General features: G+C 35.1%; 1 protein-coding gene across 1 annotated transcript; it reads right to left on the bottom strand.

Moving 5' to 3' along the window:
- Nucleotides 1–5,766: 5,766 nt before the first annotated feature.
- LOC111877537 (probable caffeoyl-CoA O-methyltransferase At4g26220) lies at nt 5,767–9,338 on the bottom strand. The gene is made up of 5 exons (XM_023874057.3): nt 9,208–9,338; nt 9,053–9,132; nt 8,838–8,982; nt 8,619–8,750; nt 5,767–6,241 (listed from the first exon to the last, which is right to left on the bottom strand). Exons 1-5 carry the CDS (start codon nt 9,262–9,264, stop codon nt 5,954–5,956), a joined length of 702 nt encoding a protein of 233 aa, XP_023729825.1. The 5' UTR covers nt 9,265–9,338; the 3' UTR covers nt 5,767–5,953.
- Nucleotides 9,339–25,112: the final 15,774 nt, after the last annotated feature.

The raw sequence follows: 25,112 nt of genomic DNA, 5'->3' as shown, positions 1-25,112 counted from the left end.
AGAAGTGTTAGAATTGAAATTTGAAGATTGAAGGGAGGTTCACGGTTAGCTTGATGGGTTCACGAACCTATGAAGGGTTCACGGCCCTAAGAAGGGTTCACGGCCTTAAGAAGGGAAGAACACTTGAAGATCATTGATGATTGGTGAGCATTTGAAGATCCTAAGTGGTGTACTAAGGAGAGTAAAAGGAAAAAGGGATGTTTAAGAGTGAAAAATGGTGTTCTTGGCATATGATACTTGAGAGAGAAGGGAGGATTTTCGGCCATGAAATGAAGAAGTGAGGGAAAAGTCAATCAAACTCATCTTTATATGGTAGAGTTCATGGCCCAAAGAGGGTTCACAGTCGTGAACCTAGTTTGTAGCCGTGAACCTTAGTTGTTGAGGTTTATGGCTCGAATGCAGTTCTCATTTCTTACGTGTTTCACTTCCTATCACTCAACCCTTAAGTATAATAGGTTTAGAAACCTATTAACTCGTTACCCTTACTATATTAATATAATAAGGTAATAAAAGAAGACAATTCTGACTTTTGATTGATATGATTGACTTACAAGATAGAAATTACGGGTTGTTACAAATTATTATCACCAAATTGCGAAATATCTTAAATAACCTTTATTAATTCATGAAATGATGCCAAATAATATGATGACAATTTGCATACCACATTAACACTTGAATCCATTATATATACTTGAAAATACAAGAAATACATACTTGCTGATGTTACTTTCCCTGTCTATTCATTCTCTTCTTGCGCCATAACAAGCCATAAATGACAATCTCAAAGTACTAGAGAAATTACCATTTTGCCCTTTCATATCCATCTTCCCTAAACTATTTATCTATAGCATATATCAAGTGAAATCGGGTCTTACCAACAATATTTATTTTTCTGATTTTTAAATAATTTTGTAAAGAATTAAGGTTTAATGACATATATTGGCAACAAACTATCTAAAATTTATTCATTCGATAAACTTATGAAATCGGATAAAGAGTAAATAATGTAGCATCAATAAAAATAAAAATGAAAACATTGTTTTCATTCAATTTAGAATACAATTATTTCTGTAATGATTTGTTCTTGAATGAAGATGACCGTTCTTCAATGTCATTTGGGTTACCAACATTAAACATTTAAAACAAATAACATTATAGCAATTATTGATTAAAAAATATTATCTGAACCCTTCAAAAGAAAAAAAATATTACATGTAGTGCAAGATTATAGCCCTCACCAATGTCTTGCTCAAAATAAAGTAGCTGCCACATTAGAATCACATAAAGATCGGAAAAAGGGATAAAATTATGTTGGATATGAACCTAACTCTTATTGTTATTTTTTACATGCAGTCATATGTTATATCATCCTTTCTAAACAAAAGGATAAAATAGTCATTTAATCGTACCCAGATGGTTCATTAATTCCAAAAAGGAAACAATCTTTATGTATACAACATCTTATCCAAACACACATCATAACCCATTCAGCATTTATAAAACGTATTAATGGCTTAATGCATGTATAATTACCTTAAATTTGCTTTGAGTTGCTAAAGTAAGTTTAACTATAGCTTGTTCTTCGTTTACATTAACACAAAAAAATGAGCTGATTTTTTCTCTACCTGCAGTCAAACTCAATTAAGCGAATTGAGTAGCTGAGAAATAAAGTTAAAAATCTTGAAAATACACTTATATGCACCTTTCCACTAACTGATGATCCTAATGGAATGGTTTTGACTGTAACATTTCCACTCAAAGCATATTCAAGAACATTGGCAAAAATAGTTGGCTTAATAGGAAATCCAGGTTTACTTTAATTGGAAAAGGTGAATGCAAGAGAACAACTATATGGGTCAAAATTAATCGTCAACATACAAAAATTGCAACTAAAATTTATCTAAATAATATTGCAAACATTGTATTCACTGTTCCATGGTTAGATAAGTCAATTTCCATGTTTGTGCCATCAGCATCAATAACATGTTTGATTGATAACAGATGGTTTTTTAGTAATCCTTTTTTAATAAGAGGAATGAGCCTAACACATCAAAATTGAAAAGTTAATTCCCTAATATCAAGCTGATTCCTACAATTAACCACAAAATGATTGTTCGTTGTTTCATTTGATTAGCGATACATATCAACTGCCTAAAAAGTACGATGAAGAACATACTTAACATCAGTCTCATTCTGCGTCACATTGAAAGATCTAATGTAATACTGCTCACGGCCAAACAAAACTTCCTTCCTAAAATTTTTAAGGTTAAATAACAAACTCATCATCTAAAACAGAACTAAAGAAATTAACTACATAGAATAAATACAAATTCATGAATCCGCACATACATGTTAGCACCAGACGAGAGCTTTGTAAATCTCTTCTTGCATTTTTTACCAAATGAAAACATTAAAGATAATTAATACTAACAAATCTACTAATACAATCCAACACTAAACGAACAAAAATTGTAACAGGAGCCAAAAACTTATGATTACATCATTTGATGACTCGAATTGAAGATCAGATATGTGATGGAGCTTATCGGCTTTACAAACGAGTTGCTTCGATTTCTTAAGCCCTAACCTCATTGCAATCTCCTAAAAAGCGATCTCAAGAGAGAGTGATGGAGAAATAGAAACAACTAATATTTGACTTCCTGTGAATGGTGTAAGATGATATTGATGAGCAACCATGATGGGAATATTGAATCTGATATGCTTCTAGTTTTCGTTTGGAGCCACTTCGAAAAACAGATGCATATCTTTTTTTCTTTCCTTGATTTTTTTTTTTCACATTTATATTTTTCACAAAGAAAGAAATAGGGCTTTTGTTCTTCCTTTTTAAAACTCTTAGACTTAAAAGACTGACAAAAAATTATAATGTCATAGTTTTAAAATTTTAGTGGCATATAATAACCTGTATAATAGAAAATTTAAAAATTTTAATGGCATTTTAAATCTTTATGCCACTAATAAATTTGAATATTAGTGACATAAAATGTTAAGTACCATTAAATCTATCAATATTTATAGTGGCACATAAATTATGTCACTAAAAGGATAATATAGTTGCACAAAAAAATTATGCCACTAAATGTCAATTTGTTTATAGTGACTCTTCGGCCCAAGATACAATTCGAAGGTTTGATATTTCAACCATCATTACCTCCTTCCTCAACGACTAACTTGGCCTTCTTAAGGCCCCAAACTTTTTACAGAATTGACTTCCGGCCCACGACCCTTACAGAATAACCCGGAACTTTACTAATATGCAAAATTTACTAATTTTTTTTGTCTGGATTTGTTACTTTAATATAGATGTTTAATATTCTAAACAATTTCTTAATATTTTCCAATGAATCTGCGGTGCTCATATACACATTTTCAAATAAATATTATATTTTATGATGAATAACTACCCTCATAAAACACTAAAAAAAAAAAAAAAACGTATTTCTACTATGAATTTATACATAAATCTTAAACTATTCTGTAATTTTCATTATAATATAAATGAAACTGGTAAGATACCCCATGCTTCGCATGGGGCAGATGGGTTATTATTGGATTTAATACACAAACATATAAATTTCTCAAGATTAGATGGACATCATTTGTGTGTGGAAAATTTAGGAGATCTGAAACCCGAGAATAAAATTGTAAGAAGCTTATAAAGTCAAAAAGATTCGTTAAATATGAAATAAATAAATAAATAAATAAATAAATACATGTCAAAAGAAGGAAAATTAGCAAAACTAAATGAATCTGTTACATTCTATTCCATCATGCGTAACAAACTGATTCCATTGGAATGAAGCATTCCATTATTCTGATTAGTTCAAATAATAATTGTGGATCTCCACGGTCATTATTCTAGATTGCATAATAAGATGCACCTCAAAGGATGAAAAGATAGATAATTCATGTAATATTTTTTAAAATTTTTATTAAATAAACAAAATTGATATCAACCTATTATCGGTATAAATATGTACAAAATAAGGTATGCCATTATCATCATAAGTTATCCTCAAGGTAAACTTTTTAAGCTGATATAACACTAAATTTATCCATTTTCACATTCATTGGTAAAAGTTACCCCTTTTAGACCACAACCAACCACAAATGCAATAATTTTGAATCAATATTGACACTTAACGTAGAGATTGAAACCAATTATTTTTACACATTTTGCACTTTTTTCTCTAATCTTTTATGTTTAACACTTCATCAACAATGATTATTGTTTCGTAAAAAAAAAAAGATGAATTTGATTATTTGATCCGATTTTTTTTATCTAATTAGATTTTGAGAAGCATTTTAGAAGTTTGCTACATAAATGTAAAACTACCTTACAATCCCCAATTCCAACTTCTCATCAAACAACATTCCATAAGAACACACACAAACTAACCAAGGTAGCAAGTTTAGCAAAAAATTGTGCACCTGAAAAGTATGAGCAGGAGGTTCCCAGCCATGGGGCCTAGTCATGATCAAAACCAAAGTCAAAGCCCAAAATAACATATTTTTTGTAATGTATTTTATAGGCGTTTTTTATTAAAATGCATACTAAGTGTTTGATGGAACGAGTTAAAAGAACCCATTCACTCAGGGCTACACTCCACATAAATACACTGTTGAATTCATGCATCCAGGTTGATTTTGTGTTTCATGGAAAAGTCAATTAATGTAATATAAAGATTTATAATGGAGAGTTCGCCAACTTGTAGATTTTTTCTATTATTAGACTTTATCTTCTATTATTTTTTGAAGTCCTTATGGGAAATTTCATGTTTAAGAAGAAATGAAAGGCAACAATTGTTTCATATTTTCTAATGTAAATGTATATTTTGTTAATTTAATTTTGTTTATACTAATTTCATTCATGTCTCCTTTTCGGTATTAACAACTATTTTAATTTATGTGCTCTCATTCATGTCTCCCTTTCGGTATTAATTAACAACTATTTAATTTATGTGCTCCCTGTCGTATGAATTACAATTATGTAGTGTTAATTAATTTTTTTTTTCCGTTACATAACTAGATATTACATAGAGGTAATTCAGCCCAAAATCACGCCCTTTGAGCTTTGATATCAGGCATAATAGTTTTAAAACGACAAATTGGCTTGGATTTCATTCCAAATTTTAAACAACATTATAATTATTTTTCAAGGTTTACTGCAAGCTTTTATTTAATTAGCATTCTATTTTTCTGGAAAACAAGTGTAAATGTTGTTATTAACCCTTCATAAAAAACAAGTGTAAATGATAGCGCTGATGGAAAATACATATTAATTAGCGTTTAAGATGCATTATAAAAAACTTTTGTAATGATATTATGGGGATTCAAAGCTATGTTCTTTTTATACATGTAGGAATCGAATAAATTTCCGTATGGATTTTTTATATTACATGAATATTCTATTCTATGCATTATTTTAACTGTAAATAATTAGCTCATATTTACAAAAATAAAATGGTGTCCTTAAAAATATGTAAACTAATATGATTGTAAATTTTCGTTCCACGATGGAATAAAAAAAACACCGACTCAATAATGAAATTAACAAAATGGAAACAATTATATTTCTTCCTGAATGGTTCATTCTAATTAACAAATTAAACAGGCACTTCAACCACTGCAAGGTTATGTTCCACATCGAATGGTCTTATGATCTTGTTTGGTACTTTGTTTCTTTGGGTCGAGGGATTAATAGTGAATTAAAACTACATCCAGATTTAAGCAATAGTTAAGATGAGACAACAAAAAGCTAACCATGTTGTTTATTTTAATTTGTTTCCGTTTTTAATTTTCCACATAACAACTTACAAAAGCTTCACATACCACGATTAAAACTAGTTATTTAAAAGATGAACAATAGTCGTGACATACGGAATTAATACATAAAGGGGATAAGAAACCGATGTTTCAAATCTTAGTATAGCTAGAGACGTCTGCATATGGTGAGGCCATCACCTAATGGAATCATAGAGATGTCGACACGAGGGTCAGCTGCGAGTGCTTTGTTAAACTCTACAATGGCAGTTCTCCCTCTTCTATACCCTTCAGGAACTGAATCCTCGGGTTTTGCAACTGTTCCAAACCAGAGTGTGTTGTCATATACAACAATCCCATTGACCTTCAACAATTTCAATATTAGCTCATGATAGTTGATGTAGTTTCCTTTGTCTGCATCAACAAAAACGTAGTCGAAGCTACCTTGGTTTCTAGGCTACAAGGAGAAAGATTGTTGATTAGTTGTGTAATACAAAATCATTACATTTATCAAGTGAAACGAATTAAAGAAACTCTTTGGCTGAAGTTGGGACAACGTGGTTTGAATCGGGAATACAAGTCCGAAGAGGCTAAAATAGAAGGTTTTGTAAATGTCACGATCTCAATTCATGAACTCAATAATTTGAAAATTGGTCAATTTGGGTTGTGTTTTTATTGAAAAGGAGTCAAATAGATTAAATAAATTACTATAAAGATGAGAAGTCAAATGGGTTAATTAACCGACTAACAGTTGTTTAACCTACTGGATCGATTTGTTTATAATGTTCTTTGAGTAATATAGTTTTTGTGAACATGTTTATATATTTACTTTTTATATCTTTAAAAAAAAAAATTGAAACATTATATTTACATTAACTTTAACCCTTTAATCCTATTAGACCGATAATTGAAAATTAACCTTAAAGCATCCATAAAAGAGTTTTCATTTAAACCTATTGAAACTTGAAAGATTATATTTACATTAACTTTAACCATTAATTTTATAGTTCACTAATAGTTAATTAATATTTTTCAATACCATTTTTGTTTCAAATTTAGATAATTTATTAACCACCTGCTCAAAATTTTCTATAAACTCCCTCGTTTAAATTTGCGTTTTCAAATTCACATCAAAATATATTACGAATATTTTAATAAAAAAAATATTATAGAAATTAGTATTTCAAGACAACTATGCCGGGTCTTTACATAAAATATATAAATTATGAGAAAACTTTATAATAAGTTATAAAAAATTTATAAAAAAACATTGAAAATATTATATAATCGGTTTAAATTTAATAATTCTTAAATGAAATACTATTTTTAATAAGCTAAATTAACTAGTTAAAGAATAAAAAAATGTTCAAAATTCAATTAAGATTAAGAGATAAAATGAATTTTGAGAAATATTAGATGTAGAAAATATAAAACTATAAGTAAAAAAAGTAATAAAAGAAATAACTATTCATACGTTCTTGAATGGTCAGCTAAATAATAATCAGTCACAAATCCAGCCCAGAAAGCGCATTATAATCGATACCAAATAAAGCCCTTCATCGCCAAATCTTTCTATATGTAAAAGTATATCACCACTTAACTTGCAAATCGAACGCATAGAATACAGTAGATCGAAATATATTATATTTTATTTTTTTTAAGGTAATTATTTGTAATATTCATAATACAAATTATTTCATGATTTTACTGTTGTGTTATCTAGATATATTATTTTTCATCATCATCACAAGTTAATTATAAGTATATCTAATCTGTGGTATTCAATTTTTTTATTCTTAGTTCGTTAGAAAAACAGAACCAAGCTCCCCTTTTTAATAAGTTAAACAATTTAGAAATAAAACGCTACACATTAGAAAACAATAACCTTATGCGATGGATCAATCAAATCACCATCATTTATGAGATTGTCTTGAGACCACTAAATCTAGTTGTTTAGGTGACACATAGACAAAAACAGCTACCGACATTACATCAAGTATTTTTTGTTGTTTCATATTTTCATTGATTAAACAATGGGATATCCGAAATATCCTAAATATCATAAAATAAGAAAATGTTTATAATACAAAAAATCAATAAATAAACAAATAAATAAATAAAAATAGAATATTCCGAAATATCTGAAAATTTATAAAATCATTATTTTTATCCGAGTCCGAAACTCAGATATCCAAATTTTCTGATAATTTAAAATTGAATATCAGATTTTTTCTGATTCGGATATTTACCAACACAATTACTTTATGTATTGTTCTGACTTTTGATCCAAATATTATCAGTAGTATAAACACCACATACCTCAACTTCTTAATAGTATTTAACTATGTATTAAACTTTTTTTTTAAAATATTATAATGTAAGATCTCATATTCTAAAATTCTGTTTCGTTCCTGATTAATTATACAAAAAGGTTTTTACTATAATTTACCGTACTCACTTTGATCGCTTAAGGTTTTTTTTTTTTTTTTTTTTTTTTTTACGGCAAATCTAATCTACTCATAAATTACGCGTTTAAACCACCTATGTCTACGATGGTATTTGAACCGTCAACATCAAGGAGTGAGAGCAAGATCAAGTACCACTGGACTAGAAGCCTCTTTGTCGATCGTTTACGTAAGTAGTAATTTTGTGTGTTTGTAATAACCAAGTTCACACAAAAATAAAAAAATTAAATACTAATGATATATAATTTGGTCAAGAATCATTTGTCGTTTTGCTTTGGATTAATGATTAAATCGTGAACCTCAAGTATGAAGAGGCAAAACCTAGTCCACGTTTCAAAGCACAATTTGGACCAAATTATGTACACTTACATCCTCCAAGAGTTTATCAAGAGCTGGTAGACCCTCGGATTCAATAAAGTTGATCTTATGCTCCACCCCGGCCTTTTGTATAACCGGTAGACCAATCTCATAGGCTTCCCGATCCACATCTATAGCTACAATCTGCTCAAAACTTAATGCTTTGTAAACTAGCATGCATAATTACAAGTTTGTTTATTCTTAAACTCAAACTGTAACATAATGACAAACCTTGCCATCTTCAGGAATCGCAAGAGCAGTTAGTAACAACGAGTAACCTGTAAAAACCCCAATCTCTATGGTCTTTTTCGCGTCAATGACCTTCAACAAGATCTCAATCAACTGGCCAGCATCGGGTGCCGTGCCCATCACAGCCCTACAAATTAATCATGTAATTCAATTTGCACAAAATCATGTTCATAGCTCAAAAAACGTGAAGTTTTTACCGTGGGTGTGTAGTGGTGAGAGCCCGAAGCTCCTTCAATGGTTTGGGTTCGCGAGGGTACACGTTATTCTCCATAATATACTGCATGTAAATCACATAAGTTGGCTAGTTTTGAAGATTTGAAGCAAAAATATAATAAAGAAGTTGTGAAGCAACCTTGTATAACTCATGAGTTTCCAATAAACCTTTGCTGGTTGCGAATTTTGGTTCCATTGGATTTGTGTTTCTCAGTATAATTTGTGAAGTGTAATGCTACATTTATAAATAGGAACACACGTGAAATTATCGTCCTTTTTTTTCGTTGATAGTGATGGTGGCTATATATACCACCATAAATGAAAATATTTCAAACACTTCCATTTTTTACCTAAAAAAAGGGGAAAATTAATTGGGATAAAACATGAATATTTTTGGTAATTTATTAGAAAATAAAAACTGGTTCTTTTAGAGGTTAGTGTCGGTCGGGTGGGTCTATTATTTTTAAGGTAGGGTGGGTCTATTATTTTTAAAAGGTTGTAGGAAAAATAAAACTAAATCCTTAAATATAGTTTTTTATATATAAGAAAAAATCATTAAAACTATAATAAGATTTGACACCTAATATACGGTAGCTATTTATATTAGTGAGTGGATATAAAATAAAATAAAATAATGCTCATTTACAAATACTCAACAAAGCAAACCAACCGATTTGCAATAGATTGATGATGAATTAGTGATAGCAATTCACTAAAGCGTAAAAAAAAATTCAGGACCTCTTGACGACATGGTCTTCAGTCGCACACCCCAAAGATCCACACTGGGTCAGCTGCTGTTGTTTCAAACTTTCGGGTTTTTGCAATATCATTATCATTAATATATAATATCATACAATCACTACAAGAAATATCAGCATTAGCGACGACACGTGTTGCCACTAAAGATTACGGTTGTCGCCGCTAAAGCTATTTGCGGCGGCGTGAGTCGTCGTTGTTGCCTCATCACAATTGTTCAGTTTGTCGCCACAAATATTATTTGTCGTCGCTAATGCAATATCACCGCTAATACTATGTATCGCCACAAAAGTGTTGTCGCCACTAATACATAGGTGTCGCCGCTAAAATATTTTCCTTTTTTATGTAACATTAAAATTATAAAAACTTCTATAACATGCATACAAACTGCTACAAAACTTACTTTTGCATAAATATAAATCCAAAATATTAGTCCATACACAAACGGTTCAAATATTCATCCAAACGAAGTGTAGTATATCCAAAATATTAACTTAAACAAAGCATTTATTGGAAATAAATCATCTACGTAAATTAGTTTATTTTTTTTTTCTATATTTACTTTTAGATACCTTGTATGTATCCCTGTATTATTGTATATAAGCGGGATTAGTAAAAATTAATAAAATTGCTGGGAACATTTATCCCATCTTACATGGTATCAGCCTATACCGATCCTTAATTCTCTTCTCGCTGCTTCGGCCTCCCGCTACTTTCTCAGCCTCTCGCTATGTCTTCTTCTTCAGAAACCTCGTTCTCTCTTAACACCCTTTTTCATATGCTCACTATCAAGTTGACATCAAGCAATTACCTTCTGTGGCGAAATCAAATCACCCCTCTTCTTAATCATTAGAAGTGGATGTCTCATGTCGATGGCTCCTCTACCATTCCGCCACCCAAAATCCTTGTTGACGGCAACGAAATCTCGAATCCAGCCCATGAAGCTTGGATCGATGTTGACCAGAAGGTACTCTTAATCCTTCAATCTTCTCTGTCTGAAGAATCAATGGCAGAGGTGTTAGGTCTTTCTTCCCCTCGAGAAGTTTGGACAGCCCTGGAATCCGCATATAGTCATGATTCTCAAGAACGGTCACAAAACCTCAAGGATTCTCTGCGCCAGCTCAAAAAGGGTACCCTTTCTGTCTCTGAATATGCTAAACAATTCAAATCTATTTGTGATAAATTACAGGCTATTGGGCAATCGGTTCCTGAAACTGATAAAAGTCACTGGTTCTTGTGTGGCTTGGGACCTACCTTTGAAATCTTTTCAACTGCCCATAGGGCCGTTCCTACACGCCCAAGTTTTCGTACCCTTGTGACTCAAGCTGAAGGTCACGAGATGTTTATCTCATCATTACATGAACCGACTCCCTCTCCTGTTGCTTTTAATTCCTCTTGTGGGAGAGGTTGATCTAGGCAGTCTAGTAATCGGGGTGGCTCCTCTTCCCGTGGCAGGGGGAGGTCTGATCACCGGCCTTCTAACTGTCAATTATGTCGCCATGATGGTGACTATGCAAGTGCTTGTACCGATCTCAGAAATTATGCTCAACAATCTCCACATTCGGCTACAAATCTTATTCATGCCTTCAATGCAAATTGCAACATAAATGAGTCGCCTCCGGATTGGTGTGTTGGCTCATATGGCTCCATCTTCGACAGGATTTGATTCCTCGGTTCCCTATCATGGCAAAGACAAGGTGGCTTTGGGCAATGGTAATATACTTCCCATCTCTCGTATTGGTACTTTTTCACTTGCCCCAAATTTAAAATTATGAGATGTTCTCATTGTCCCTCATATAAAAAAGAAGATACTCTATGTTAGCAAATTAACTAATGACTACCCGGTTGATGTTTTATTTTCTCGGTCCTCTTTTGCTATTCAGGCTCGTCCTCATCACTCCCATCGTTTCCTTCGTTACCATTTCATGGCGGCAATGAACGAAATCAATCTTCTAGTGCCGCAGAACAGGTCGGGTCCTTTAGTATTGTTTGTAGCATTTCCAACTAAGAAAGCGAAATATATTACCAACAAATCATAAGAGCATTATACTTTGTTAGAAATTTAGGGTTTGTGGTGGAGATCTGGATACCAACTTGGATCGTGAGCACACTTTCCGAACTGATATTTCTACCCTATGCCTGGGTTGCAAGAAATTCAGTGCAGGATAATCCATGTGGACACTTACGATACTAGGCACAGAAATCATAAGCCAAATTGCTAGAAAGATTATGTGGAAGTTTAAAGAAAACGAGAGCTGTGTATTTCTTCTGAGAAGGAACCATCGTTTATATAATAAACGAGATTAGGGTTTCATTAGGGTTAGGTCGTCATGAGTTGCTTTGGAAGCAAGTCAGGGTAATCCGGATTTTAATGAGGATTTAGGGTTACCAAAACTAACGAGTTTTGTTAGTTTTACTATAATCACCCTCAAGAATCCTAATCACCCTCAGCGAGACCCCAGCCAGGGGCTCTGCCCCTTGAACCCCGCCAAAGGGGCATCGCCCCTTTGGAAACCCCAGACCCAGGGGCGCTGCCCCCAGACCCCCGACTCGTCGTCGAACTAGCTTCAAATTCGATCTTATACATGCGTGCACTCAGCACAAACTCGAACTTATATTAGAATACAAATTAGGAAGCCCTTTATATCACATGTTAATTCTAGATACATAAAATGACATGGTGACACTAAAATCACTAACATACTTTCCAAAAATTACAAAAATAAAAAATACCAACATATCAAACTATAATCAACATATCATTATAGCATTCTACTTTCTGAATACACTTAAACATACATCATGCATAATATATACATTATAGCATTGTACTTTTGAAAAATTACAAAACTACAACATACCAACATATAAAACTATAACCAAACTACATTATACATAATATTGCATATACATTATAACATTGTACTTTTTTTTTAATTTTTCCATATAGCATTGTAATTTCCAAAAAATTACCAAACTGCAAAATACCAACATATCAAACTATAGCCAAACTACATGATACATAATATTGCATATTCATTATGACATTGTACTTTTTTTCATTTTTCCATTATAGGATTGTACTTTCCAAAAATTACCAAAATACAAAATATCAACATATCAAACCATAACCAATATATCATTATAGCAATCTACTTTCCATTATAGCATTGTACTATATAGTAAACAAACTATTACCAACATATCATTATATCATTATACCTTTCCATTTAAACTAACAATTACCTGTGATTGTGGTGGTTGTTGTTGTTGGATTAGGTGTCTAAGCCCATAACTATTATTGGTATGTACTTGACCCGAGAGTAGCATGGTTCATTTGGGTTGCATGCATTGAAACAGTTTGGATAGACTTTTGTGAGAAGAGGATATTTATGATTTATTAATGTATTATAAGTTCTAATATATTAATATGAAATCATATTATTTAATTAGTATTAGAATTAGTTTGGAATTAATTTTGTGATCAAAAGAGACTAATTAAATAAATGGAGATTGATTTGGTAAATCATTCATTCTTATAAAGTGGGCTTATGATCCATAGTTCTTCATGTTGGGCTGAACCCATGTGGTAACCCATGGATACTCCATGGAGGTTAAAACCCATGGATCATGAGAAATGTGGAAATTCATGAGTTACATGATGTAACCCTAATGAGCACACTATATAAAGAAGCCTCATACTAGCAAAATCGTTTTTAAGAGATACACAAGTGAGGGCTAGCCGATTTTGGTGCAATATAATCTTCTCTCAAGTTATTCCAAGTATTGGTGGTGTTGTGTGATTCTATTTGAGGTGCAACACTTGGTGCACTAAGCTCTTAAAGCTCCAAGGTTTACAACTACAAGAAAAGGTATGTTATCGAACTTGTTTTATTACCCATGTATAAACTTTTGTATGCTAGTTAGGGTAATACCTTGGAATGTTCAAGTTTGCATGTATAATAAAGAAAACATAGATCCAAGTTATTTAGGGTTGCATGCACACCTTAGGAGTGTTAGAATGCTCAAAACCTTACCAAACTGCAAAATACCAACATATCAAACTATAACCAAACTACATGATACATAATATTGCATATTCATTATGACATTGTACTTTTTTCATTTTTCCATTATAGTATTGTTCTTTCCAAAAATTACCAAAATACGAAATATCAACATATCAATCCATAACCAATATATCATTATAGAAATCTACTTTCCATTATAGCATTGTACTATATAGTAAACAAACAATTACCAACATATCATTATATCATTATACCTTTCAATTTAAACTAACAATTACCTGTGATTGTGGTGATTGTTGTGTCATCGATTGTTCTTGATTGTACATAGACACAACCATAGGAGTGTCTTGATTGTACATAGATCACTTGGTGTTAGACCTCTTGCTTCAGAATAAGATTGGGTTTGTTGACTGATCTCTTGGAGTAAAGTCAACTATATTTTCAAAAAATGATAAACACCATAAAATTTAGATTAGTAAATGCCCCTTAACGATATAAACACTTATATCAAAATACAAATTAGCCACTTACGTATTGTTGCTCGACTGCATGACTACTAAATACCCATTTACGATTGATATTAGCCTTACGAAATGCTTCGATTCGAGTGATGTCCTATGTAACATTAAAAATTAGATTAATTATACTTTAAATAAAAAGTTCTAAATATATCATAACTTACTTCTTTGAAACGAGCATTGCTATACGAGATTGACCCCCACTTTTTACAACCTGTTGTTTTGCATGAACTTCTTTGTATGACGTCGAACGCTTTAAAAATTCTTGCGTTTGAAAATGTTCGACTACCTTCGCCCAATTTTCATGTGATATACCATCGGGGGGAGGGGTTGTTTAATGCCATTGGGATCTCTACATCCCCCCCCCCCCCCGATATCCTTAAAATAAGTATGGGCTTTACTTTTCCGGCCTCTGTAATTTTCGCAAGACTCGCATCAATGCTCTGCAACAACTGAGCACGCTCGGGATCCAAGTTAACCTATCCAAATCAAACTTATTCAATAAATATCTAAAAATTAGTTAATTAAATACCAATCACAACTAAACTTAAAATATTATCCAAGTTACCTTTAGATGCACGACTGTTGCATTCCTTAAAGCAGGGGAAACATTGTCCCAACCATATATGTTGAAAGGGATGTTCATCCACATATACCTCCCAATTTCACATGAAAACCAATTTTCATGCTTCCCAACAAGAGATGATGATCTCCCTGTCGAAATCCAAATCTGCGGGCTTTTCCTTTTTTACCCGTATCAACTTTCCTAGCTCGTTGTTTTTAGATAAACCCCTTCTTTTCTTTGGAAGCTCAGCTGAAAAAATACAATTAAAAATATTTGTCACGATAATTTATAATAAATTAATAAAAAATAGCTAATAAATATATCATAATAATACTTACCATCCTGTTTGTGCTTACCACGACCAAAGCCTACCGGAGGTCGTGGATCCCCGGGCCCATCACCTCCGTGTCCAAGGCCCATAACATCTGCCATCATGGTAAAGAGTATCACCCAACTAAACCTCATTTGTAGCCTGTAAAATTACAAGAAGTACAATATAGAAACACAATATGGATAAAAGTTAGACAAACAACATGAATAAAACTTAGACAAACAATATGAATAAAAGTTACACTTCAAATAAAGTTTCTATTACAAACAACGTGAAATAGGATGCTTATATTTATGGTTTTCATGGAAGCACCAAGTATTTCACATTGCTGGTAAAACAAAAATTGTCGAGCATGTTTGTTATATATAAAGGAAAGGTGTTTACTTGATACTAAAGCATGTGACCAAGTGAATCATTGGTTACTTTGTTTTTAACTTTTTGTTAATTTAGCAAAATTGTTAGATTTTCAAATAAAAATTAGAACTAAAATAACTTTTCTTATTTTAGGTATGAAAATTCGAACTAATCGGGTATCCATCGGGTTTGTCGTGTCCGACAGATATTTTTTCACCTGAATCCATCGGGTATTAGGCGGGTCAGGGGCGGGGTTAGGTGTGGTGATTGGAGCTCGAGTACGGGGAAAATACACAAACTTTTTTTTAAGTTTTTTCAATTATAGCATTGTATTTTTCAAGTTGCATTACAAACTTTTTTTTTCAATTATAAGATTATATTTTCCAAGTTGCATACAAATACACAAACTTTTTATTTTTTCACTTTGTTTCCAATATAGCTTTGTACTTTCTACATAAATACATTTAAACATGCTTCATATACATATTGCATATTCATTATTTCATCATACATCATACACACTGCAATATAGACATATACACTTAAATATACATCCTACACATATTACATATTCATTATAGTATCATATTTTTTTTTTCATTTTTTCCACAAATTACATACATAAATACACACATTCCACATATAAATACACAAAAACATGCTTCCTACACATATTACATATTCATTATAGCATCATAGTTTTTTTCCATTATAGCAATCTAATTTTTTTCATTTTTTCCATACATACAAATTACATATATAATTTCAAAAGTCATACACATGCACATACACAAATAACACACATACAAGTAATAGACAAACAAAAAAATACACATGGAAAAACACATACATGCATCATACACATACAAATATATTCCACATACAAAATCTATATCTACCTATATCTATCTATCTATATCTATATCTATATCTATATATCTTATAAAGCTATCATTTTTTCTTGAACTTCATGTATTTGAAACTATGATACATTTTTCCTTTCACCACATTCATTTGAAACTCCCATGACTTTTCAATTTCTTTACAATAATAATTATAAGTTGGTTAATAAGGGTAAATAAATATCAAACCAAAAGTGTAATCATATATAAACTAAATTCCAATATTAAAATAATATATTTACTTCTATTTATAAAGTAATGTTTTTAACTTTTAACATATTATACTTAATAATTACTTTTAATATATTGTTGGATGTAAATGATTATCATTTTAAAGATATAATTTTTGAACAATTTGTATAAAATAGTTAAATTATTAATCTAAATATAACATTACAGGGTCAACTTAAATATAAATTTTTGTTTATCTTAAGCAATCCAAAAAATATTTTGTAAATAGTTAAAAGTGATAAATTGTAGTGTCTTTCTAATAATGATTATAAGTCAGTTCTAAAGTATAATCATAAATAAACTAAATTACAATTTTAAAATAATATCTTTACTTCTACTTATAAAGTTATGTCTTTAACTTTTAACATATTATATTTAATTTATTAGAATTAAAATGTTATTGTATGTAAACCATTATCAGTTTAAAGCTACAATTTTTGAACAGTTACGACAAAATACTTAAATTGTTAATTTAAATATAACATTACATTGTCAACTTAAATATAAATTTTAGTTCCACTTAAAAAAACCAAAGAATATTTTGTAAATAGTTAAAAGTGATAAATTTTAATCTCAATTTAACTAAAATATTTCCTAAAGATATTTTGATAATCATTAAAAGTTTCAAATAAGTAGCTTAAAATAACTTACAATAACAATAGTTAAAAATAATTATATATAAATGATTATATTGTTACCTTTAAAATCAAAAAACGATGTTTGATTTTGTTAAATAATTATAATGATAGAAATTAAAACATTAAGCAAATTAGTTTTAAAAGCTTTATTAACAATAACAATAACTATAAATAAAATAAAGTTAAACCATATATTATATTTAATTTTATTCATCTGTAACTCGCGAGTAGAAGTCATTCAAACGATTGAGATAATTTAGTTATAATAGTTGTATATATTATCATATAATTCAAAATAATCAATATATTATATCAATTTAGTATACGTTTATTATATCAAATTTAACAACAACATTATTGTTATATTTTAAACAAACATATATTCGTAAAGACTTCAACTATATAGATGTTTCTGTGCAATGCATGGGTATTCGCCTAGTTAAAGATAAAAAGATGAAAAAGAACTTGTGGTGGTGTAATTTCAAAATTTTCCGACAAGAGTGCTACAATTCCGACAACAATTCCGGCAGAAACTAGATTTTTACGACAACAATCCTTAAATTAAAGCTTAAAATCAGTAAAACAAATACCAAAACATAAGAGGAATACAAAATAGGGGCGGATTTCGACCTTAAATCGTCAAATTTCACGAATTATTGTTGCTTTTATCGTCAGAGACACTGTGGTCATCGCCGGTAATGGAGGTCCAACGGTGGTCGGCGGTAAATGTTGTCGGAGACGAGGCTGTGGCAGCAATCGAACTTCGTTGGTCAAAAGGAAGGAAGTCGGGGGGGGGGGGGGGGGGGATCGTTTCAAGTAGGGATGAGAATTTTGACCGAAAACCGAACTGAACCGAACCAAATTAAGCCTGTATAAGCAACTCGATTCGGGTTTCGGGTATCTATATTATGCTTATTCGGTTCTCGGGGTATTCGGTTCGGGTTACCCAAATAAGAGCTTATTCGTTTCTAAATACCCGACCCGAATAAGCATTCCTCCTCTCCTTTTCTGATATATTTCCAAACTTGAAATCACTTCTGTCGATCCATCCTCTTGTTTCAAACTTTCAAAAATCAACCCTTCCTACTGTCTCTAAGGATTCATGAATTCCTATTTTGTCTAGTCATGGAAAATTGGTCTCCAACTCAAGAAAGTCAAGTAAGAAATTAATTCTCGCTATGTTAATTATTATTTCATTGTGTTATTGTGTTATGTTAGTCTTTGAATGTTTTATGCTGATATATAAAAACACATTGTTATTTTATTATTCAGGTTATTTGGGTTATAAAATCCTAATACGATTTATTCGGTTTTTTTCGGTTATATTAGGTCCTTAATCATCTTATATATGTTATTCGGGTAATAACAAAACGGAACCAATTGATACTCGAACCGAACCGAACCGAACCCGTATTGATTAATTGGATCGTTTTCAGTTTATACAATTACCATTATTCGGTTTTCAGGTTATTCGGGTTCGGGTCGGTTCTGTCCGGTTCCGACCCAAATAACATCCCTGGTTTCAGGCGCCTGAAAAGGAGGTAGACACAGGAAACAACTGAAATGAAATCAGGGGTTACCTGCGATAGCCTTTAGCGACGACGCGTATTATCGGCGACGCTAGGGTATTAGCGGCGACAAATGGGTATTAATGGCGACAACCCTGGAGGGAAAAGTCAGCGCCTTTTTTACTCATTTCCCACCATTAGATTAGAAGCAAATCGAACTGACAGGGTTCATTTGATGCGGATCGACACTGTGCCACCATCAGAGACAACGCCTTTAGCGGCGACAGCAACCATTAGCAGTGTCATGTAACGGACAAGGTTCTTTCCAAATCCTCCCAAATCAGAAGGAAAGTTAGGAGAGAAAATGATCCTTCCATTTTCCTCAACTTCCTTTCACTTCCTTCCTTTAATGAAACTCAGGAACACTAATTTTTTTTTTCTTCTCATTTTCATATATTTCATTTCTTTTCTCTCGCTAAGTTAAACTCGGGAATGGGGTGTTAGGGTTATTAACTGCGTTATCTACCCTCGCGTCACAACCATACCCCTTGTTCCCTTCTCCCTTTTCTTCTTCTCCGATTTGCTTGTTCTTCACCCATAACCACTGCTACATTCTACCGTAAACATCAAATCTCCACCGTTGACAGGACCGACCCAAAAAGACGAGGGCATATCGGGGCATAAAGAACAGAAGACAAGGATGCATTGAGAGATATAAGCAAAACTTATAAGTTGGCGCTGATGAATCATCGTTCTTCACGCGGATTGGCATCGACCGGAGATTTTATTCAAGTAATGGTAACAAAAAAAATTTGTTTTACCTGCCTTTTGGTTTCCGGTGTCTATACAAAAAAAATGTTATGAGTTATCAGTCAATTAAAGAGGTAAATCAAATATTTTATCAGTAATTTGTGATATGTTCTTGTTGGAATCTATTTTTCATATTGTTACTAAGAAAAGTGAAAGTGGTCCAATCTAGTTTCAATAATTAGAGGCGTTTCTTTATTTTGGACATAATTTCCGCGGTTACCCCTATTTATTCTTCATGGGTATTTTATCGGCACATGTTGGATTCGTGGTTTTAATTGGATGTTAATACATTCCCAAAACGTCTATTTCACTATATGTATTCCAAGTCATATTTCATATTTTAGTCTAAAAATCTATTTTAGACTCATCTAGATATGAAATTGCTTAACCATTTATTGTCGGTACAAAGAATAAGCCAGCCTTTTTATGAAACAAGATCAGGACTTATTTATTTATTTATTTATTTTTTTGTAAGAACTTGTGAGGACATTTTAGAAATATTGAAAAAAAAATTAGAAAAAAATACAAATAATAAAATCGAGCATAATACTACATTAGAGAGAAAAAATTGGTATGCCACCCTTTGAGCTGTTGTATGGGAGGAGGTGTCGGACCCCCATTTGCTGGGGAGAGGTTGGACAAAGGGTGATGGACAGTACAGAGATCGTGCTTCAGACGTCAGAGCAGATCCAGCAGGTCAGACAGAGGTTGTTAACCGCTTAGAGACGACAAAAGAGTTATGCAAACAGACGCCGGTCCGAGCTTGAGTTTCAGGTCGGCGACCTTGTACTCCTGAGGGTCTCTCCTTGGAAAGGAGTGATTCGATTCAAGTAGAGGGGCAAGTTGGGGCCCCGATATATCGGTCCTTTCCGTGTGATCGCTAGGGTAGGTCGAATAGCCTATCGTTTGGATTTGCCAGCAGAGTTGGGGCAGATTCACGACACTTTTCATGTGTCGCAGCTGAGGAAGTGTATAGCCGATGAGTCGGCAGTGGTTCCGTTGGAGGATATTCAGGTGGATGCGAGCCTAAATTATGCTGAGAGACCAGTGGCCATCAGAGATCGGAAAATCAAGGTTCTGAGGAACAAGGAGGTACCCCTGGTGTTGGTTTAGTGGCAGCATCGGAGGGGATCAGAGATGACTTGGGAACCGGAGCGTGAGATGCGTGAGCAGCATCCAGAGTTATTTGCGGAGCGAGACTTCGAGGGCGAAGTCTAGTTCTAGTGGGGGAGAATTGTAACAGCCCGGATTCCCAAGTATTATTCATTTATGTATTTTTGATGATTTGTGAGGAGACTCGACGAGTTGGAGCCTAGACTCGCCGAGTATGATCGCGGTTTTGGACGCGGGTTCGCGCCTGGACTCGGCGAGTCCGCGCTGTTTAATGAAACCCTAATTTCTCGGGTTTGGAGCCTATTTAAAGGGCCTTATGGCCGTCATTTGTGCTCACCAGTCCCCTGAGTGAAACCCTAGTGAGCTTGAGCGTTTAGAGTAAGTCAAGGAGCCATTATTAACCTTGGAGGTGTAATATAGCAAGGGAAAGGAAGCAATAGCCAAGGGGAAACAAGAGGAGCCACTTCCTGAAGATTTGAGGTCCAGAACATCACGTTTGAGGTACTATCTTTGAGCCATTCTCTGTTATGTTGATGTTCATGTTGATTTAGGGCTTATTGAGCCCTTTTGTGGCTAGATCTAGTGCTTCCTTGGTCCCTTAAGTGAGTTAGGTTCTGGATCTGGACCCTTGGAGGTCCAGAGTGTTCCTTTGTCCAAGCTTTTTATGAATCCATGGGGGTTTTGGATTGAGGTGTTTATGCTTGAGGTCAAAACACCATTTATGAGGCATGGGGTGTGTTATGAGCACCAAGACATGAACTTTACGTGATGAATGTGCTTGGGAGGGCCAGATCTATGAGTTGTTGGAGCGGATCTGACCTCAGAAGTGAGATTGAGTTGGTGCATGGCATGGACTCGCCGAGTCCGAAGAACAGACTCGGCGAGTAGCATGAAGTTGTCCTTAACCACTCAGCGAGTGCTCTTGCCGAGTTAGGGGTCGACTCAGTGAGTCAGGGAGAGTTAGAGAGGGTTGACAGGTCGACTGAGTCGAGCTGGAACTCGCCGAGTTGTTCTTGAGACTCGGCGAGTTGAGTCGTGGTGGCCCCGCGATTCATGCCAGGTGGAACTTGTCGAGTCAGGGGAGCACTCGACGTGTCAAAAGAGAATCCTAGAGAGTTGGTGAACACGTATAGACTCGCCGAGTCGCTCTAGTGCACTCGCCGAGTCCGGTCAAAGTTGACCGTTGACCAGAGTTGACCAGTGTTGACTTGATAGGGGTAGTCAACCGTAGTGGTAAAAGTGTTAATTAGAGATGTATGATGTTATAGGAGGATTATAGCTCGGAGGATCAAGCACGAGTGATTTCCAGGATTCGCGAGTTATCGAGATATACGAGGTGAGTCTTCTCACTATACTTTACCTTGAGTAGGTAATCAGAGTTATGTGATAGAGTATGTGTATGCTATATGTATGTTATGTGTTGTACTGCATGATGTCTATGTGATTTATGTTGTGCATGCTTATAGAGTTGGAACCAAAAGGTTCCTAGAGTTAGAACCAGTGGGTTCACAGAGTAGGGTCTACGGACCCACAGAGTTATAGCCTCGAGTGGCTAATATTTTTTATGTGTGGTATTTTGGGGAACTCACTAAGCTTTGTGCTTACAGTGTTAGTGTTGTTTGTTTCAGGTACTAGTGATGACCGTGGGAAGGCGCCGACTTGATCTGTACACACGCATGGGATTTTCATGATATGTGATCTTGGGATTTTGTATGATGTGAATTGAAGATTTAAACTTGATGTTTTATGAAAATTAAATGGAAAATGTTTTTATATTTTGTGAAAAATTATTTTGAAATTCACGGTGTTACAAGTTGGTATCAGAGCCTTGGTTTGAGGGATTCGAGTACACCTTCGGGCGTATTCGAACTCAAGCTGAGGATTTGAGAAGTAGTTTCAAAAAGAGTAAAAGATTTTTGAAAAACGCAGAGCAGAGTTGTGTGTACGATCAGTCCGCGCCCGAACGGTGATTTCCCAAAATACCCTCATGTTATGTGATATTGATACTGATATGATGTATTCGCATGCTAGAGTAGGCTAGGTATTCCTATTAGGACTAGAGTGGCCTGATTTGTGATGCCTTAGCCTAGGAAGAGGTGAGCTGCTATGAGATGCTTGAGAGTGAGTAGGTAGCAGCGAGGGGATTATGAGAGATCTATTAGAGAGTGGTCTATGCATGATAGAGTACTTGGAGTTTGGGATCCGAAGAGGAGGACTTGGGGTGTATTCTGATACGGTGCGGACAGTAGTATTGGGCCCGTACTACTGAAAGCACCAGAGCGGTGTACAGCCCAAGTAAGAATCTTTGGAACACCAAGGATCAAGGAGGAATGAGTTGTCGAGTGTGAGTATGCTCGCATGGGTTCTGATTTTTCGTATGTTGTATTTCAGAGGTAGATCATGGTGAGGACACGTTTGATGCCTGAGAGCAGTGATACTAGTGATGAGGAGATCCGCTAGATCATCCATGAGGAGGTGGCTGTGGCCATCAGGGCAGAGATACCAGAGATGTTTGGGTCTATTAAGATCACGCTGATTGAGACCTTTGATGAGCATTATGCCGCTCTTTCTGAGGTTGCTGTTGCAGCGGCCACCGCGGCTATTGCTGTCGCGAGGCCGCAAGGTGATGATGCGTTGCTGTTCCGAGAGTTCAGCAACGCAAAAGCGCCAGAGTTTGATGGGACCTAGGATCCGGTGGTAGCTATGAGGTGAATTTCTTATATAGAGGGGTGTTTCTTCACTTGCGCATCTCCTGAGCATTTGAAAGTTCGGTTCGCGCTGAACCAGCTTCACTTGGGAGCGAAGGACTGGTGGAAGTTTGTGACGGTGCATTTTACGCCTGCTGAGCTTGCGGCAGTGACCTCGGAGAGGTTCACTACCATGTTCCGAGATGAGTACGTTCCCCAGGTGGAGAGGGAGCGTTTGGCCCAGGAGTTTCTGACCCTCAAGCAGGGTACTGAGTCAGTTACAGCGATTACCAGGATGTTCCATGAGAGGGCGATATTCTGCCCTGAGCACGTGTCCACTGAGCAGGCACGTATGAGTCGATATTTGAGCATTTTGAGGCGAGACATTCGGGAGTTCGCGGCGAACTCCTCGTAGTGGACATTTGCTGAGCTTCATGCAAATGCCCGGAAGAGGGAGATTGAGCTAGAGACTCAGGCCAGAGAGGAGGCGGAGTCTCAGGGGAGGGATCGGCGACCGGCACAGTCTCAGCCGACTGCCAAGCGGGCCAAGCCCGCTGATCCCAAACCAGGGAGCCAGAAGGGCCGCACTTGTGGGAAGTGTGGCAAGGGTCAGGATGGAGTCTGCAAAGCGGGATCTTGCTATAAGTGTGGCAAGGAGGGGCATATGGCCAAGGACTGCCCCAAGGGGTTTGCGGTGTGTTTTCACTGCAACCAGACCGGACACCGGAAGGCGGAGTGTCCGCAGTTGCGGGGATCAGCTCAGGGAGCACCTCAGGGATCTGCCCCTGCCGTCATCAGAGCTACAGAGAGTTGGCCAGTGAAGGCCGAGGCGCCGAGGGCACGAGGGAGAGCCTTTCAGGTGACCGTGGAGGAGGTCCGCGCAGCGCCCGTTGTCGTGGCTGGTATGTATTCTTTCATGTATTTATTTTGATGTTGAGATATTATGCTTATGTTATGCTATGCGTAGGTACTCTTCTTGTGAATTCTGTACCTGCCTTGGTGTTATTTGACTCGGGTGTGAGTCGGTCTTTTGTATCTTTGGCTTTTAGTCAGCATATCAGTGTTAGTCGTGAGGCGTTGAGTCGGCCTCTGAGAGTTTCCATAGCTGATGAGAGGGTGATATATGCCACGGAGGTTCTCCGAGGTTGCGTAGTCGAGATCTTCGTTGTTGAGTTCCCGATTGATCTGGTTCCTATTGTGATGGGTGATGTCTGTGTCATTGTGGGCATGGACTGGTTGAGCAGATTCGATGCGGTTATCGACTGCGAGCATCAGCTGGTGACCATACGAGACCCTAGTGGGGGAGTTCTTTCGGTGTACAACGAGGGTACACGTTCATGATCAGCGTTTTGTTCGGCCGCTAGAGCGAGGCAGTGTCTACAGCAGGGCTGTAAGGGTTTTGTGGCATATGTGATGGATACGCGGGTGGATTCCAAGAGGCCGAGTTCAGTTGAGGAGGTTCCGGTGGTGCGTGAGTTCCCTGATGTGTTTCCTGAGGAGTTGCCGGGTATGCCTCCTGTGAGGCAAGTAGAGTTCAGTATCGATTTGGTTCTGGGGGCCGCACCTATCGCTAAGGTGCCCTATCGCCTTGCACCTCCAG

The sequence above is a fragment of the Lactuca sativa genome, chromosome 7, assembly GCF_002870075.4.
Source record: "Lactuca sativa cultivar Salinas chromosome 7, Lsat_Salinas_v11, whole genome shotgun sequence".
Lineage (NCBI taxonomy): Eukaryota > Viridiplantae > Streptophyta > Magnoliopsida > Asterales > Asteraceae > Lactuca > Lactuca sativa.
The sequence above is the reverse complement of the archived record's forward strand: the minus strand, read 5'-3'. Positions and strand labels throughout refer to the sequence as shown.

What these genes read in the sequence shown, in the direction of transcription:
- LOC111877537 (XM_023874057.3), bottom strand. Translation starts at nt 9,264, where the DNA reads ATGGAACCAAAATTCGCAACCAGCAAAGGTTTATTGGAAACTCATGAG. An exon ending in CGATTCCTGAAGATGGCAAG is followed by an intron (nt 8,751 to 8,837) that starts GTTTGTCATTAT and finishes AGTTTTGAGCAG; the next exon opens with ATTGTAGCTATAGATGTGGA. An exon ending in TTGATAAACTCTTGGAGGAT is followed by an intron (nt 6,242 to 8,618) that starts GTAAGTGTACAT and finishes TTCTCCTTGTAG; the next exon opens with CCTAGAAACCAAGGTAGCTT.